The sequence below is a fragment of the Gopherus flavomarginatus genome, chromosome 9, assembly GCF_025201925.1.
Source record: "Gopherus flavomarginatus isolate rGopFla2 chromosome 9, rGopFla2.mat.asm, whole genome shotgun sequence".
Taxonomy (NCBI): domain Eukaryota; kingdom Metazoa; phylum Chordata; order Testudines; family Testudinidae; genus Gopherus; species Gopherus flavomarginatus.
Window position 1 is genome coordinate 3,212,701 of NC_066625.1, and position 14,891 is coordinate 3,227,591.

The following is a 14,891-nucleotide window of genomic DNA, read 5'->3' on the forward strand; positions in this document are numbered from 1 at the left end:
GCTTAAAGGGACATTATTAGGTTATAAATCACAGCATCATTACCAACCAGTTCACTAACTGGATTATTAACCTACCATTTTGCAGGGCTTCTCTACAATTTCCAGTGCCACTGAACTATAAGTAACATGCCCTGTTGTTATAATTGTGTTGGTCCCAGGTTATTAGAGAGACAGGTTCTGTGAGGTAATATATTTTATGGGACCAACTTCTGTTGATGAGAGAAACAACCTTTTGAGTTTACACCCTGCTCTTCTTTAGACCCAAGGAAATAACTTGTCCTGCATGCCATTATTACACAGTGCAGTGCTGGAACAGGTATTCCAGGAATGTGGGGATGAAGCAGATGCATGCCTCAGATCAAGGTTTTCTGGTCAGACTGGATAATTTGGTTTTTTTCCTTCAATAAATAAATGTATTTTTAATTTTCCAGATTGTACCTCCTCTTTGATCATTCTTGTTGTTGTTATTGTTGGCTGCCAATTTTTTGCTGTTTTATTGCTATGTTATTTTGTTTATAATTAGCTGGCAAGGTGCTTAGAGACTGAGAATAACTGTCTTTATATCTTAAAGTACATGACAGTCTTGGTCTCTCTTCTCAGAAGTCACTTCCATCCTACTGGATGCAGCCTCTGTTCAATTTTTCCATTCAGATTTAAATTTGTGGGCCGGTCTCAAATTTCACAGGGCTTAGCCTCCTGCATCCAGCCTCTGAGACAGTTACAGCCTCCTGTATTTCAGATATGTTGATGCAGCATCCCTGCATGATGACTTATCCCTGTGTCCAGGGGTGCGGAAATAATTTTTATAGTGGGGGTGCTGAAGGTGGAAACCATGTATTTGGGTTGATAACTACTTAAAGCCAGGGGGTGTGGCAGCACCCCTAGTTCCAGCACCTATGCCTGTATCCTTCTTATGATAACATGGCATCTTGCAGAGTTCTAACAAAACTGCTTCCTTCTGCTAGGGAGCGGCCTGTTGACGCAGTGGCAGCAATTTGAAGACTGGCATCATGCAGCAGTGGCAACAAACTCGCAGCATCAGGCAGTAGCAGACTAGGTTGTGACATCATGCGCCAAGTGGCAGATGGGGGCTGTGACATCATACAGTGGGTAGCACACCCGCATCACCACATCATCCTACAGGACAGTGTGAGGCTAGTGATGTCCTCGCACCACATGCCATGACAAGACCACACTCCCTGGGCAGTTTGGACAGACAGGGACAAATTAAACTTGGTTGGTTGCAGCCACTGCTGCAATGTCTTTCGGTCAGCAGACAACGAACTTCCGGTTGGGCTGACAGAACTTCCGGTTGCATAACGTCTTAGTAACCGGAACTTCCGGTCTCGTACGAGTCAGTCATGGCGGAATTCTTAAAGGTCCTATAATCGGAGCTCTGCCTCCTCCAGAATCGTCCCAGCGAGGGGCGGGGTCTGTAGCCTCCTGGTTACTAGGCAACGACCCCTCTGTGGCTAAACGATCCCCGAGCAGCCGCGTACTCGGCGCTCGATTAGCCAGACCTGGAGGGCGCGGCGGGAAACTGGCGGTGAGGCGCTCCCGCCGGCGGCCTCCCTCACCGCCGGGCTAGGCCCAGCCGCTTCTGAGGGGCCGGGCCCCGGCTCGGGCTGCGCCCCCTGGGACCGCGGTGTGTCCCGCCCTGCCAGTCCCGACATGTCCAGCGCCTGCCCGCCAGGCTCCGAGCCCGGGGCGGGGGCTGCCGCGCCCGGTCGTTGGCGCTGCCGTGGGGACGCTGCTGGGCTTATCTCGCTGGGGAAGGGGTTTAAGCCGCTCCCGGGCTGCGGCAAGGGGGTGCCCGGGGGGGGGGGTTCGCAGCAGGGCAGGGGGGCCGGGGTTATGAGCGCGCCGGTGCTCGCCGCGGGAGAGCTGTCCGCGGGAACGCGAGTGGGTGCGCCCGGCCCGGGACTGTCCCGTTGATCCCAGTGGCCTGGTCAGATACTCCGGCGTGTAGCTGTTTGCAGGCTCGGGCCCTGGGGCAGAAAAGCCTTTCGAGTGTGACTGGTGCAGCGGCTGGGGTGTGGTGGAGCAGTAAGCGGGTCTAGCATGGTGGGGACCTGAGTGCATGTATTCGTTGGAAGTCCAACAAACCTCCGTGTAGCAACATCCGTGAGACTTAAAAATATAGAAATGATGGCTTGTCAGGGCGGTACAAAACGGCAGGGGTCATTCGGCTTTCAACAGAGCTCGGTGCAACTCTGCCTTTTGCTTTCTGGTATTAAAAGGGAACTGAAATGCTGTTGTTTTTGAAATCTAGAATATCTGTAGATTTTTTGAATGACAGATTATTGCTATTACTTACATGGTGATATCCCCTATAGATCCCAGTCGGGGCTCCATTGTGCTAGGCATTATAGAAACATAACAAAAAGATGTTCCAGCCCCCAATAACTTACAGTCCAAGTAAAAGACAAGCAACAACAGGTGGATACAACAAATAAACAGGACACAAAGTAGGAGTGATAAATGCAGATGAGTACATTTTAAAACAAAGATGAAAATCAATGTATTTGTCTAGACTTCAGAGTTCTGAGTTTCCCCTGCTGCTGCTGTTTATTACAGTAGCATCCATTGGCCCCAGTCCGCATTGAGCCCTGTTATGCTGGGCTGTGTGTAAATAACAAATGGATTATTACTGCCCTAAAGGGGCTGATGCCAGTTATGGAATTCAGAGACGGCTCCTTGTTCTGGCTGTAGACGTTTCTAAAATGCTTTATGCGTGCTATTAGAGCTCTATAGAAATACATAAATAATGTTTTGAACTAGATTCTTTACCTCACTCTGAGCCATGCCAGAGTATTTGTGGAGATTTTCAGGACTTGTTTCCATCAGAATTGGTTACTGTTTAGAAATGTTTTGATAAATAATGTGCAGCTTTGCAATCCTAGATACAGCGCTTAGAGGCTAGGTACACACAGCAGCAGGCAGCACCAATAAGCTGCTTTTTTTGGTTGCAGGACTCTAGATGGACTTTTTGGCTCTCTTCATAATTTATCTGCTATTAGTTCTGGCTAGCGTTGTTCTAGTCTGCATCTATTCAGGAAGGAAAGAGAGTTTTCCTGCAAGAGGCCTCAGTTGTATAACTCAGGTAAGGAGTCTAACATTGGTCATATTCATGTGATGTTGTGGTCATGTCTCCCCAGTTTTGAGTATGAGTGCGGCCAGCACAAACTGAGCCTCCGGTTTTCAGCTTTGTCTCTCTGCAACTGGCTGGCTGCAGGGCCGGCGCTTCCATTTAGACGACCTAGGCGGTTGCCTAGGGCACTAGGATTTGGGGGGGCGGCATTTTGCCACCCTCGGCAGCAATTCGGCGGCGGGGGGTGCTTCCGCGCTCTGGGTCTTCGGTGGTAATTCGGCTGGTCCTTCACTCCGGGACCCATCACCAAAGTGCCCCAAAGACCGGGAGCCGCGGAAGGACACCCGCCCCCCTTGCCGCCAACAACTGGGAGTGCGGAAGGACCCCCGCCTAGAGCGCCAAATACACTGGCGCTGCTCCTGGCTGGCTGTGTTATGCACCACACTTAAATTTCTGAAAAGGATCATAATTTGTATGGATTTAAACATGTTTCTTACACTTATGTATATCACATAGTGCTCTGAAAACAGAAAAGAGCCTGCTTCTTATTTGTTCGGGAGGCAATCCTGGCCTATCCTCTGCTGGTTGTGGGCCTGCTCTTAGCAGAATTGGTGTGGTTTTCTTGAGCAATGATGATGTAAGGAGGCCCACTGATAGATAGCAGAGTGTTGGGGGTGGGAGCAGAAAGGGGCTGGAGATGTGGGGGAAGAACAAGGGAAAACTGGCTGCTAGTGGATCCTCCAGTTGTCTTCTTCATGAAGAGAGTGGACCACTGGGATAGAGTCTATTCCATGTAACCACTTCTGTATTCCTTGGTATGTTGATTTTTTTTCAAGGAATTTTGGTAGCAGTTTAATGATTTGGAGACCTACTATGGACATTTCTGTGATGCCATATGAATAACCCTCTAATTAGATACAATGTCTTTCATCTGTCAGTCATCTTGCATACAGTGATGCACAAAGCTGGTAGCCCAGCTGGTGGTGACAAAAAGTCTAATGATCTATCTGAAATGAGGTCACTCTCCAGTTCACAGATGGCATGTAATCAGTCTCAGCAGACACACCAAAATCTGAGTGGGCCATGGAGACTGTATTCCCCCCTCACTTTGGGCTTGTCTACGTCACAAAGTTGCAGCGCTGGTGAGGGGGTTACAGCGCTGCAACTTAGGAGGTGTACACATCTGCAGGGCATCACCAGCGCTGCAACTCCCTGTTTGCAGCGCTGGCCGTACTCCCATTTTGTCTCGGGTGTAGAGGATCCAGCGCTGGTGATCCAGCGCTGGTAATCAAGTGTAGACACTTACCAGCGCTTTTCTTGACCTCCGTGGAATAAGCAGGTATCCCAGCATACCTGAGGAAGCCTCTCTGGTAATCAAGCAGGTCTCCTTCCCCGGTTTGCTCTCGCGTTCCCCGAACCCCCGAGTAAGCAGGTCTCCTTCCCTGCGGTTTGCAGGGGGGTTCGGGGAACGCGAGAGCAAACCGCGGGGAAGCTGGTCTCCTTCCCCGGTTTGCTCTCGCGTTCCCCGAACTCCCGTGCAAGCAGGTCTCCTTCCCTGCGGTTTGCTCTCGCGTTCCCCGAACCCCCGAGCAAGCAGGTCTCCTTCCCTGCGGTTTGCAGGGGGGTTCGGGGAACGCGAGAGCAAACCGCGGGGAAGCTGGTCTCCTTCCCCGGTTTGCTCTCGTGTTCCCCGAACCCCCGTGCAAGCAGGTCTCCTTCCCTGCGGTTTGCTCTCGCGTTCCCCGAACCCCCGAGCAAACAGGTCTCCTTCCCTGCGGTTTGCAGGGGGGTTCAGGGAACGCGAGAGCAAACCGCGGGGAAGCTGGTCTCCTTCCCCGGTTTGCTCTCGCGTTCCCCGAACCCCCTTGCAAGCAGGTCTCCTGCCCTGCGGTTTGCTCTCGCGTTCCCCGAACCCCCCTTGAAGCAGCCCAACAGCGCTGCAGTGTGGCCACATCTAACACCACTTGCAGCGCTGGTTGCTGTAAGTGTGGCCACTCTGCAGCGCTGGCCCTATACAGCTGTACTAATACAGCTGTAACAACCAGCGCTGCAAAATTGTAGATGTAGACATACCCTTTGTCTTGGGAGTTCCTCTGCTTCAGGGTGAGGCACACTGACAGGGAGGCTTGTGTTACAGCAAACTCTGCTGAACCTGCTCAGTAGATAAATGAAAGGTTCCCAGGGCTCTGAATGCACCACAAAATGTAGTTGAAACTAATGTGGTTGCTGCATGGAATAACCATTGTATGGTGTAAGAACAGAACGTGCTGTTCTGTAATATAAAAATTACACTTGTTCAACAGCACTGCAAAATAATTAGCCTTAAAGAAATAAACAAGAAACCTGAGTTGCCATATTTACAGTATTTGTAATTCACATGAAAATAATTGTAGGGCTATTTTAGTTGAGAGAATATAGCAAATGGGTCATACCCAACTGCAATTTTAATAAAATTTATTTTTAAAATGCTGCTCAGTACTATGTATGTAATGTTATTTGCTAGAATATGCTAACCAATAAAGAGAATGAAGAACTTTAGCTATATGAGGCATTTTTCTTTAAAAGGAGATTTTAAAAAAATCATGTTTTTTTGCAAATAAGAACAAGAATAAACAAATATTCCTTAAATAAATCTGTCTAAATGGAAAGAAATAGCACAGTACTATAAGCAGGGAAAGAAGAATGAAAAATCTGAAAAGTCAGTGAAGTAACTAGACATGTTTAACGTTAGTCACGTGACTTTGTTTGCAAGTAAAGGGAGCTGGGCAAATTGTTGATCGTATTTCTTCATTACTTAAAATATCTCTGTGCTGTTATGCAACAAACTAGATATTACAAATACCATTTATGATGTAAAAGAAGTACTCACATTTTGCCAAAGAAATAAAATGTGAAAATATCAATGTTAAACAACTACAGAGTAACTTTAAAGGAGGTTTTATGTATAAACTGTATCTTTAAAAAAATGAGTTGGTTTCTGACTGTAGTCCAAAATGCATAAACGCACCAGTTTGTTGAAGGTATGACTGGTTTTATTATTTTAAGCACCTCAAGAAGTGGATTTTGAACAATATAAAATGACTTACTTACACACACCATAGCTGTTTCTAGCTCTCTGGCAGGTCAGCGTCCATCCTACTGTTCTCTTTTTCATGCTGCCAGTGTTCATTGGAGTAAAATGGTTGGCTTCTGTATGCAGTTCTTTCCACATTCATATCATCTTGCTTCAATAACAGGGAAAGGCAACATTTTTAAGAGCCTTTTTTGCTTTGGTTTAACTTGAATGCTGTTTACTTCAGTGGTGTGCCGGGGTGGGGAGCCCTCTGAAACGCACAAGCTTCTTATGCCACCTTAGTTTTTACAGGAGGGGGAGAATGCTGTTTACTTCAGTGGTGTGCCGGGGTGGGGAGCCCTCTGAAACGCACAAGCTTCTTATGCCACCTTAGTTTTTACAGGAGGGGGAAAATGGGCTATTTCCTTCTGTCCTCTCTTGGATGCAATGATAGTTGGAGGATAGTAAACACATTTTCATACGGTTAATTTAAAGTCAGATTCTGAAAGTTGCATAAGCGGTTTGTTTTTATATCTAATAATTTCTAATGCCCCTCTAACAGCAGCATATAGACTCCTGTTTTTTACAAATTTTCCGTGAACTATCTTGTTGTATGAGGCACACTTGTTAAAAGTGGAATATGTACCATCCCTCCCAAACCTGCCTGAGTTGTCTGGCTTGTGATCTTGTCACATGTAAGATTAAAGACCTTAATGCAATTCCGTCCCCCGTCCCCCCCCCCCGTGGTTCTGCTTTGCTGCTGTGCTTTTTGCACCATTGGTAGAGAGGTGTGTTGCTATAGAGATAAATCATCATCTCCCTGGCAAATGGAGACAGTTCCACGGCAATGAGTGTGCTAATCATGTCACTGAATGAAAACAGAGCTTTTTTCCTTCATTGTTTATGGCAGTTTTTGAATTGACCATTAGAAAAACATGAAGCTATCAAACCTGATATTCTCAGCATCACACCCTTCCTGGTCACTTCTTGACTTTTGTTATAAGTCAGTTTTGGTTTCACTCACTCAACTCCATCAAAGTTCTTCTTTTGGGCTAAAACTTTCCGTGCATATTCTCAGCCTAAAGGTGCTTTTTCCTTTTAAACAAAACAAAATGCCTTAATTTTTTTTAATCACAAATAATTCAAACAGCTGATCTTTAAAATTTCCCAGAATTGGTAAGATCTGGGGTAAAAAAAAAAACGTAGGTGCTTTTGAACACTCCATCAGCATTTTTAGGTGCCTAAATACGTATTAAAAAACTGGCCCTCTGTGCATCAGTTCTCTCCTCCCCCGGAAAACAGGTGGATATAACAGTATCCACTTCAGAGGAATTAGGAGACTTTAGTGAACTAATGTTTGTAATGTACTTTGAAATCCTCAGATGGAAAGTGCTATAGAAATATTATTTTTGTTTGAATTTTTTGCCACAAAGATGGAAAAGTGATGTTCAATTCAGATTGGTATCTTGATTTGATCCAGGTATCTTCATTTGTAATCCCAACACGGCTTCAAAGAGCAACACAGAGGGTGCTTCACAGGCTCTTCCACACACGGTAGCACACTTCTTTTTTTCTTTGACATCCTTTTCCTGAACTGTTGCTGATCATTACTGATGGCAGCCTCCCACTGGTACCAACAAAGCTGTGAGAGATTGCTCTTAGAGGTGTTTCCCTCTTTGCCAAAGATGTTTATGTGGGACTACAGAGTCTCCTTAAAGTTAGCTATTCTGTTCTCTCTTCCTTGCTTGCTGTTGAGAGAATGGATGTCCTAAAATATTTAAGCAAATTTTACATAGTGTAGCTCCATAGTTTTGAAAGAATGAACCACATGGGCAGATGTTAGTCACATCAGTTAATGGTTTACTGGAAGGTGCTCAGAAACTGTGGTGATAAAGGTAGTATAAGAACAATAGAATAGAGCGTTTTTTCTGTAACTGAGAATTCAGGCTATAGCAATATGTGGTTTACTAAGGCTATAAAATGAGTAATACAGGTGTTCATCCAGACACATCTGGCTTCAAGACTAAGCTTGATAAGTTTATGGAGGGGATGGTGTGATAGGATAGCCTAATTTTGGCTATTAATTGATCTTTGATTATTAGCAGGTAAATATGCCCGATAGTCTGTGATAGGATGTTAGATGGGGTGGGATTTGAGTTACTACAGAGAATCCTTTCCTGGGTGCTGGCTGGTGAGTCTTGCCCACATGCTCAGGGTTTAACTGATCGACATATTTAGGGTCGGGAAGGAATTTTCTTCCCAGGCAGATTGGCAGAGGCCCTGGGGGTTTTTCGCCTTCCTCTGCAGTGTGGGGCACGGGTCTCTTGCTGGAGGATTCTCTGCACCTTGAGGTCTTTAAACCACATTTTGAGGATGTCAGTAACTCCGCCAGAGGTTGCGGGTTTGTTACAGGAGTGGGTGGGTGAGATGCTGTGGCCTGCATTGTACAGGACGTCAGACTAGATCATCATAATGGTCCCTTCTGACCTTAAAGTCTGTGAGTCTGAAATTACTTTTGGAACAGTGAAATTTAATTAATAGACACATCTTTCCCTTAATCCACAGTAATTGCCCCCTTTCCTTCTCCCCCCCTGCCTACATAAGTGCACTGAATTTGAGGCACAGATTCAGCAAGATGTATCTGAGCGCCTAAATGCAGGGGAAATGGCACACTGACTCAGTTTAAATGGTCCACCTAATATGATATGCAGTAGGCTTTTAGATGTGAATTAGTGTTTGCCATCACTAACCTCCCAGTATGCTGCTCTCTTGTTCATAGTGCTGCATCCTTTCTCTTACGGCTGCCAAATTGGTCAATTTTGCTTTAATATTTTGTTTGTTCAATGCTTTCAAAGCAGTTCATGGGATCAGGGTGACTCTGTCAGCACCAAAGTGTTGTCTAAGAATCAGCCTGTTCTTGTGGCACACTTTTGTGCCTGTGAGGGTCCATTTTGATTGAGACTGAGATTTATTTAAAGAACCCCTCAAAGACATAAAAATATTGGGAGTTGGAAATTTTGGCTAGGCTGTGTGCTATCAATAGGGAATCCCAGTTAGAGAAGTTAGTTTGACCATGAGCCCGGTAGCAGCTCTTCTTGAGCATGAGAAAGCCCTTTGCTGCTGAAATGTCACCTCTGAATGATGCTTGTCTTGTGTTTAGAGCACTGATTGTGAATTAGCTGTCCTGTCCTCTTCCCCTTTCATTACAGAAGTTGTCTGTTCGTTGTCCTGCACTTAGCCTTGCAAGTGGCAGTTTATGGTGAATACACTTGGGAAGTATTTGGCTACTGCAAAGAGATGGAGTTCAGCATTCATTACCTTCTGCTGCCATATTTGTTGCTGGCTGTGAATATGGGATTTTTCATTCTGTGCTCTGTGACCAACCCTGGTAAGTTCATATTTATTTTGAATTGTTGCATTTCATGGGCAATTGTCATTTTGGTTTTGATCTGGTGCTTTCTTCCATCACCGAAGGTATCATGTAATTGCCCAGAAATGCTGTGTGTGTCATCTCTGATTGATAATTTGTTCCATTGGATGGTAAATAAGAAATGTCCCCAACAAATCTCATTTCTTTAATGCTCCAAATAAGAAGTGCTGAAATAAGTGATGAACATTTTGAAATGTACTCTTTGCACTTGCCCTGAAAAAAGCAGCTGTGCATTGTTTTTTTTTAAATAATGCTGTCATATTTAGCTCTTAATGAGGAAGAAAGTGGGCTAATTGCTTTTGGTGTATTTTAGTAACATGCTCCAAGGCCAGGAATATTCATGTTGACCACTCAATGTATTTCTGTATAACAAGCAGATACTGTGGTTAAATCAAAGGAGTTGGGAGTCCCAACAGAAGCTGGGTTTTTATTTATGGCTCTGTCACTCACTAATTTACTTTGCAACCTTCCTCAAATCACTGCTCTGTTGTTAGTTGCTACTGTTTGGCTTGGTTAGAGGAGCGAATGAGCTGGGAAGAGGTGCATACAAAGTCACAGAGGGGTAGAGTGAAGAAGGTCCTGAAAGAGTTTTGAAAACCAGGAATGTATTTATTGACCAGGCTTTGGAGATAAAAGGCCAGGGAAGATGATGTATTTGTAGGGTTTTCATCTGCTTTCCAGAGCTCTAATGTCATCTCACTATTATTTCATTGGTGAGCAAATTTCATAACCTTTGCTTTGATTTTTCTGTTTTTGGAGGTTTGAGTCAGGTTAGAAACTTCAGTATTATGAGAATATATTTCTCTCTGCAAAGATGGTGTAACACCAAAAATGGGGAGTAACACAAAAATGGGCTTCTGTACTATTATTTCCAGTCACTACAGTCATCGTAAGACTGTTGTCCCCTTTGAGATTCTGGCAACACACAGACAAATTCAAAGTGCATGAGCAACCTCACACAGTGTTAAATATTCAACAGTTTTTGATTGAGAAGTTTGCTGCTATAGTGTTGTTTCTCTTGCAGGTACAATAACACAATCAAATCAGGAGTCATTTCTTAAGGCTTATGCATACGATGGAGTAATGTTTCAGAAAAGCACCATGTGTCCTACATGCAATGTGGAAAAGCCAGCCAGATCTAAACACTGCAGTAAGAGTCTTTATCCTTATGCTTGTCAAGGATATTAAAAAAACAAATTTACACCAGATTTATTTGCTGCTAGTTACAATTCACCTGCCTTAACTTAGTTATCCAGTTTAATTATTGCAAAGAATTGTTGGCATTGCTACTTATTTTCAGGGGGATTTCAAACCAAGTTTATCAGCAACATATCTATGCTGCCTCTAAACTACTCTACTGAGAATATTAGCCTGGAGACCATATCTTGGTTAGTTTCAGGGAATAAATTGCAAAGCAGCCTTTTAGCTTAGCTTTGGAATTTTACTTCATACAAAGGAAAACTGGCTAGTCAAGTTGAATTCTGACATGGGAAAGCTGTTGCGCATCTGAAGGTGAAATTAAAAGCTTTTACCTGCCAAGACCTGAGCTCAGGATTCTTTGTTTCTCTTGCTGTATTTGATATCCCTGTCACTTAAAATGAAGCAGGGAACTGTACACTCTGCCTTCCAAATGATACTGTAGGTAGCACTAACAGGAGAAACCTAGGTCCCTGGGCTTCCAGCCTTGGCTGGCGAGTAAAAGAGGAACTGTTTTTTGGTTTAATCCCTGTGTAATTTGTAAATATTATGTTTCTCTTGCTGATTTGTAATCTGAAACAATTGTATTTGCTTAACCCTTAAAAGCCACACACAGTGGTAACAAAGAAAGAGGATGACACATTTCATTTACCATTAATAGTAACAAAGGCCTTTGACAAATGTTCCTTGGCTCATCTCCTATGAGTCTTCTGGCCATAAAAGATTCCTTCTTAAGGAATCAGAAATCTGGATATATTCCTACAAATCACACTGTCTGCACCTGTGCACGCTTCAACTAATCACATGTGATCAGGCACGCACATGGCTATTCTTATATCTTAACGGCAAATGCTAGTCATGTTCCTGTATTTCCATTGGGGGTGGGCAGGGGAAATAAACTAAGCTCCATTTAAAACAAAAAAAATCTCACTGGTCATTTAAAACCCAAATAATTGTGTTGTCTTATGTTTAATTTTTGATCAGGTGTATGTAACAACTGTGTACATCGTTTTGATCACCACTGTGTTTGGGTCAACAACTGCATTGGTGCTTTCAATACAAGATTTTTTCTCATTTACCTCTTCACTCTGACTGCCATGGCTGCAAACCTTGCAATCATAACAGCAGCATTTCTAATCCAAGTAGTGCTGCTATCAAATATAATGCTTGGAAGTTACATTGATGATCAGGGGCAAGAGCATGCAGTTGAGATTCTCTTTCTTATTCAGGTAAGCTCACTGTAATGTCTGAGTTTTAACCTACTTCTGGGCGTGTAGCCTGAACAAAGGGGTTGTCTTTAAGTCTCATCTCGTAAGAACCTTGCAGTAGGTCCACCTGTTCTGTTGTTTGTTTGGGGGGAGTGAGCCATTATAGTGAACCCCTTGTAGTGAACCCACTTTTGCTGTTCTAATTAGAGGCACAATCATTCCAAGGAACTTACAAATATTTTAGAATGGCAGTTTCTTCAGTTTCCAGTCTCTCCATCTCCAAACCAGTTATATTCAATGTAAATCTTTGATCCTTATAGAAATAGCCTTGTAAACATCCGTTACCTTTTCATGTTTTGTGTGTGTGTGTGTGTGTGTGTGTGTGTGTGTGTAATCTCTTCACTATATGTTCCAGTCTATACATCTGAAGAAGTGGGCTGTAGCCCACGAAAGCTTATGCTCAAATAAATTTGTTAGCCTCTAAGTTCCCACAAGTACTCCTGTTCTTTTTGCAGATTCAGACTAACACGGCTGCTACTCTGAAAGTTACCATATAATGTACTAACATGTTTTTAAAGTAGTTCACAACCTTGTTTACTGTTTGAGATCTCATTTGGAAGAGATGATTAACTTCTATTGGCCCAGAGAGGTCTTGGTTTAAGATCTCTGGGTGTACACACATGTACGTACTTACGTATGTACGTCCTGGCCAGTATTGTTGCTCACACTTTAAACAAAGGTGAGTTTTCATATCAGTTTGAGTTTCTTTTCATTTGACACCACCTACTACTGCGATGTTCATACTAGATATTAATGCCACCATACTTCTGGCTGAGAAAGGAAGACTCACTTTTGGAGCCTGCTTAAGCATGGCTAAGTGATAGGCAGTCCGTCTGTCTTCCGTGCCCTGAGCCACTAACGGCTCTGTCAGCGAACTCTCAAATCCCAACTTAGGTTCCATTTCAGACAGAGAAATTATCACCCTAGAATTCAGATACTTCACAAACATGAATTAATGTATCTTCACAATCGCTCTATGTGGGATTTTAATCAAAAAAGTGTCTTAACTAACACTAAAGCTGACCATAAATCACCAAAATCCAATAAATTAAAAGTGAATAGATGTCACCATTAAGTATCAGTATTTTTTTATCTTTATGGTGTAGGTCACCCACACAACTGTGTTCAGTATGCAAATTCAGAAGCTTGAGTGTCCCTTCATAAACAAATTCTGTGAGGAAAAAAGTTCTTGAAAATCTTTTACTAAAGGCTTCATATGAGATTCATCATCTCTGAGCGGGTTATACTGTGGTTAATAGAGTGAAATCAAAATGTTTTAAAATGGGGATTTTATACACTATGACTTTTTAAAATAAGTTACTGTTTTATCTGTTTTTGCAGCACCTGTTCCTGACGTTTCCTAGAATTGTCTTCATGCTTGGTTTTGTTATTGTCCTATCTCTGGTGCTGGGGGCGTATTGCTGTTTCACTCTGTACCTGGCCCTGACTAACCAAACATCCAATGAATGGTATAAATCTAGAAGATATGAATGTTCTTGCTGTCAGGCGTTGCAACCCCATGACAGGCACATTGTTTACAGAAATGTTTATTCTCAAGGAGTTTGGGTCAATTTAAAAGAAATCTTTAAACCTACAAGTTCAGAAAAAAAGAAAACATGAGGAAATAGTTACATCTTTTAAAATCTATATTTATTTTTAAACTTTTCCCAAAGGATCTAACTCGATGAAGAGCTTTTTGCCAGCACCAAGGACCCTTGAAATGATACTGTGCTTTTCATTAAGTGCTGTAGCTAAAAAGAGATTTTGTTTTCTAAATGACTAAATTATAAAATATATTTTTATAAAGCTGATCATTGTCTGTGGTGTTTGCTGAACTTCCAGAATCAATGTCCTAGTTATTAGCACTGGGGACTAAGGCCATGGCTTGTAGGCCTCTTCAGAAAATAGCTTCTTTGGACATCATTGTAGCTCAATATTTCTTAAACAGTTTTCTGTCAGTATGTTCTTTGGGTAACAGTGTTAAAGCAAATATACTGAACTTGAATTGGCTAACCAACTTGCATGTTTGTTAAGGACTAAATATAGTAAGCATATTTAGCAGGAACCTCCATCTTATATCTAATGTTTTTGTAACTATGAAAATGAAGCCTTTGAAGAACTGCATAGAAGTGTCTCAGCAAATGAATGTACAAGTCCTTAAAAGAAGCAATTTCACGGTATCTTAAGGTGAACAGATCATGACTCTACTAATTAGTATGTCTTAAATCTTACTGTTGTGTGGCTTCATCACACCTACGTGAATGTATCCAATATTATACTACGCTATACAGCTCTTTTTGGATTTATACATTATCTAGGTCTTGCTTTCCTGGGAAGGCAGTGGCTCTTGTATGGCTGCATTATGTGATTGTTGAGAGAGCAGAAGTTCAGGCTGGGATCACACTACTTTTTCCACCTCATCTTTGAGGGGCTAAGAAAATATTGTATTCTGTGTTTGCTTAGATGCTATCCATGACAGTTGTTTAATTTCATTTGACTTTATGAACTTGAAGTTAATCCTCTTTACACATCACCAGTGGTTATGGGAGGATTTTACAGGTAAGCTGTGAGAATGGTCTCCTTTGGCTTACTAAGCTGAATGTTTCCCTGGCTGTACTTGTGATGGATACCCATTATGAAGCAAATCTGTAATTTGTAGTAAGTAGAATGTGTCCCTGTAAAATGAGAATAAAATTTCCTAAGAGGGGTGCTAGTTTATCATGGAAGTTCTTTAGAGCAGGGACAGTCTGTGTGTGTGTACGAGGTACCTACAACCATGAGGTCCTCACCCTTAACTAGGGCTCCTAGATGCTACAGTAAAAGAAATACTAAATGGGTGACAGAACCTACCTC

The 14,891-nt window shown here is 43.0% G+C and overlaps 2 protein-coding genes across 10 annotated transcripts in view; one reads left to right on the plus strand and one right to left on the minus strand.

Annotated features, from left to right (window-relative positions):
• GRID2IP (Grid2 interacting protein) overlaps window positions 1-7,148 on the minus strand; it is a 110,400-nt gene extending 103,252 nt beyond the window's left edge. For 4 of the 5 annotated variants that reach the window (XM_050968555.1, XM_050968553.1, XM_050968554.1 and 1 more), the window contains exons 1-2: window positions 6,533-7,148; window positions 6,182-6,441 (exon numbers count right to left, since the gene is read on the minus strand). In XM_050968555.1, coding sequence (XP_050824512.1) covers window positions 6,182-6,302 — 121 coding nt within the window. In that variant the 5' untranslated portion in view covers window positions 6,303-6,441; window positions 6,533-7,148. Of the gene's footprint in view, window positions 1-6,177; window positions 6,442-6,532 lie in introns of those variants that run through there. The other variant, XM_050968556.1, reaches the window with a different exon arrangement.
• ZDHHC4 (zinc finger DHHC-type palmitoyltransferase 4) lies at window positions 1,341-13,849 on the plus strand. Of its 5 annotated transcripts, none has more exons than XM_050968613.1 (8): window positions 1,341-1,379; window positions 2,337-2,468; window positions 2,973-3,103; window positions 7,624-7,697; window positions 9,353-9,531; window positions 10,598-10,723; window positions 11,755-11,999; window positions 13,380-13,849. In XM_050968613.1, the coding sequence occupies exons 3-8, from the start codon at window positions 2,981-2,983 to the stop codon at window positions 13,656-13,658; spliced, it is 1,026 nt and encodes a 341-aa protein (XP_050824570.1). In that variant the 5' UTR covers window positions 1,341-1,379; window positions 2,337-2,468; window positions 2,973-2,980; the 3' UTR covers window positions 13,659-13,849. The 5 variants fall into 5 exon arrangements, with proteins under 5 accessions (XP_050824570.1, XP_050824566.1, XP_050824568.1 ...); XM_050968609.1 differs by having other exon boundaries at window positions 1,364-1,446; XM_050968611.1 differs by lacking the exon at window positions 1,341-1,379 and adding an exon at window positions 1,458-1,546.
• Window positions 13,850-14,891: the final 1,042 nt, after the last annotated feature.

Coding starts and splice junctions, on each gene's coding strand:
- ZDHHC4 (XM_050968613.1), top strand. CDS start 2,981: ATGGACTTTTTGGCTCTCTTCATAATTTATCTGCTATTAGTTCTGGCT. Junction 3,104..7,623: donor GCCTCAGTTGTATAACTCAG/GTAAGGAGTCTA, acceptor GATTTGATCCAG/GTATCTTCATTTGTAATCCC. Junction 7,698..9,352: donor CACAGGCTCTTCCACACACG/GTAGCACACTTC, acceptor CTTTCATTACAG/AAGTTGTCTGTTCGTTGTCC.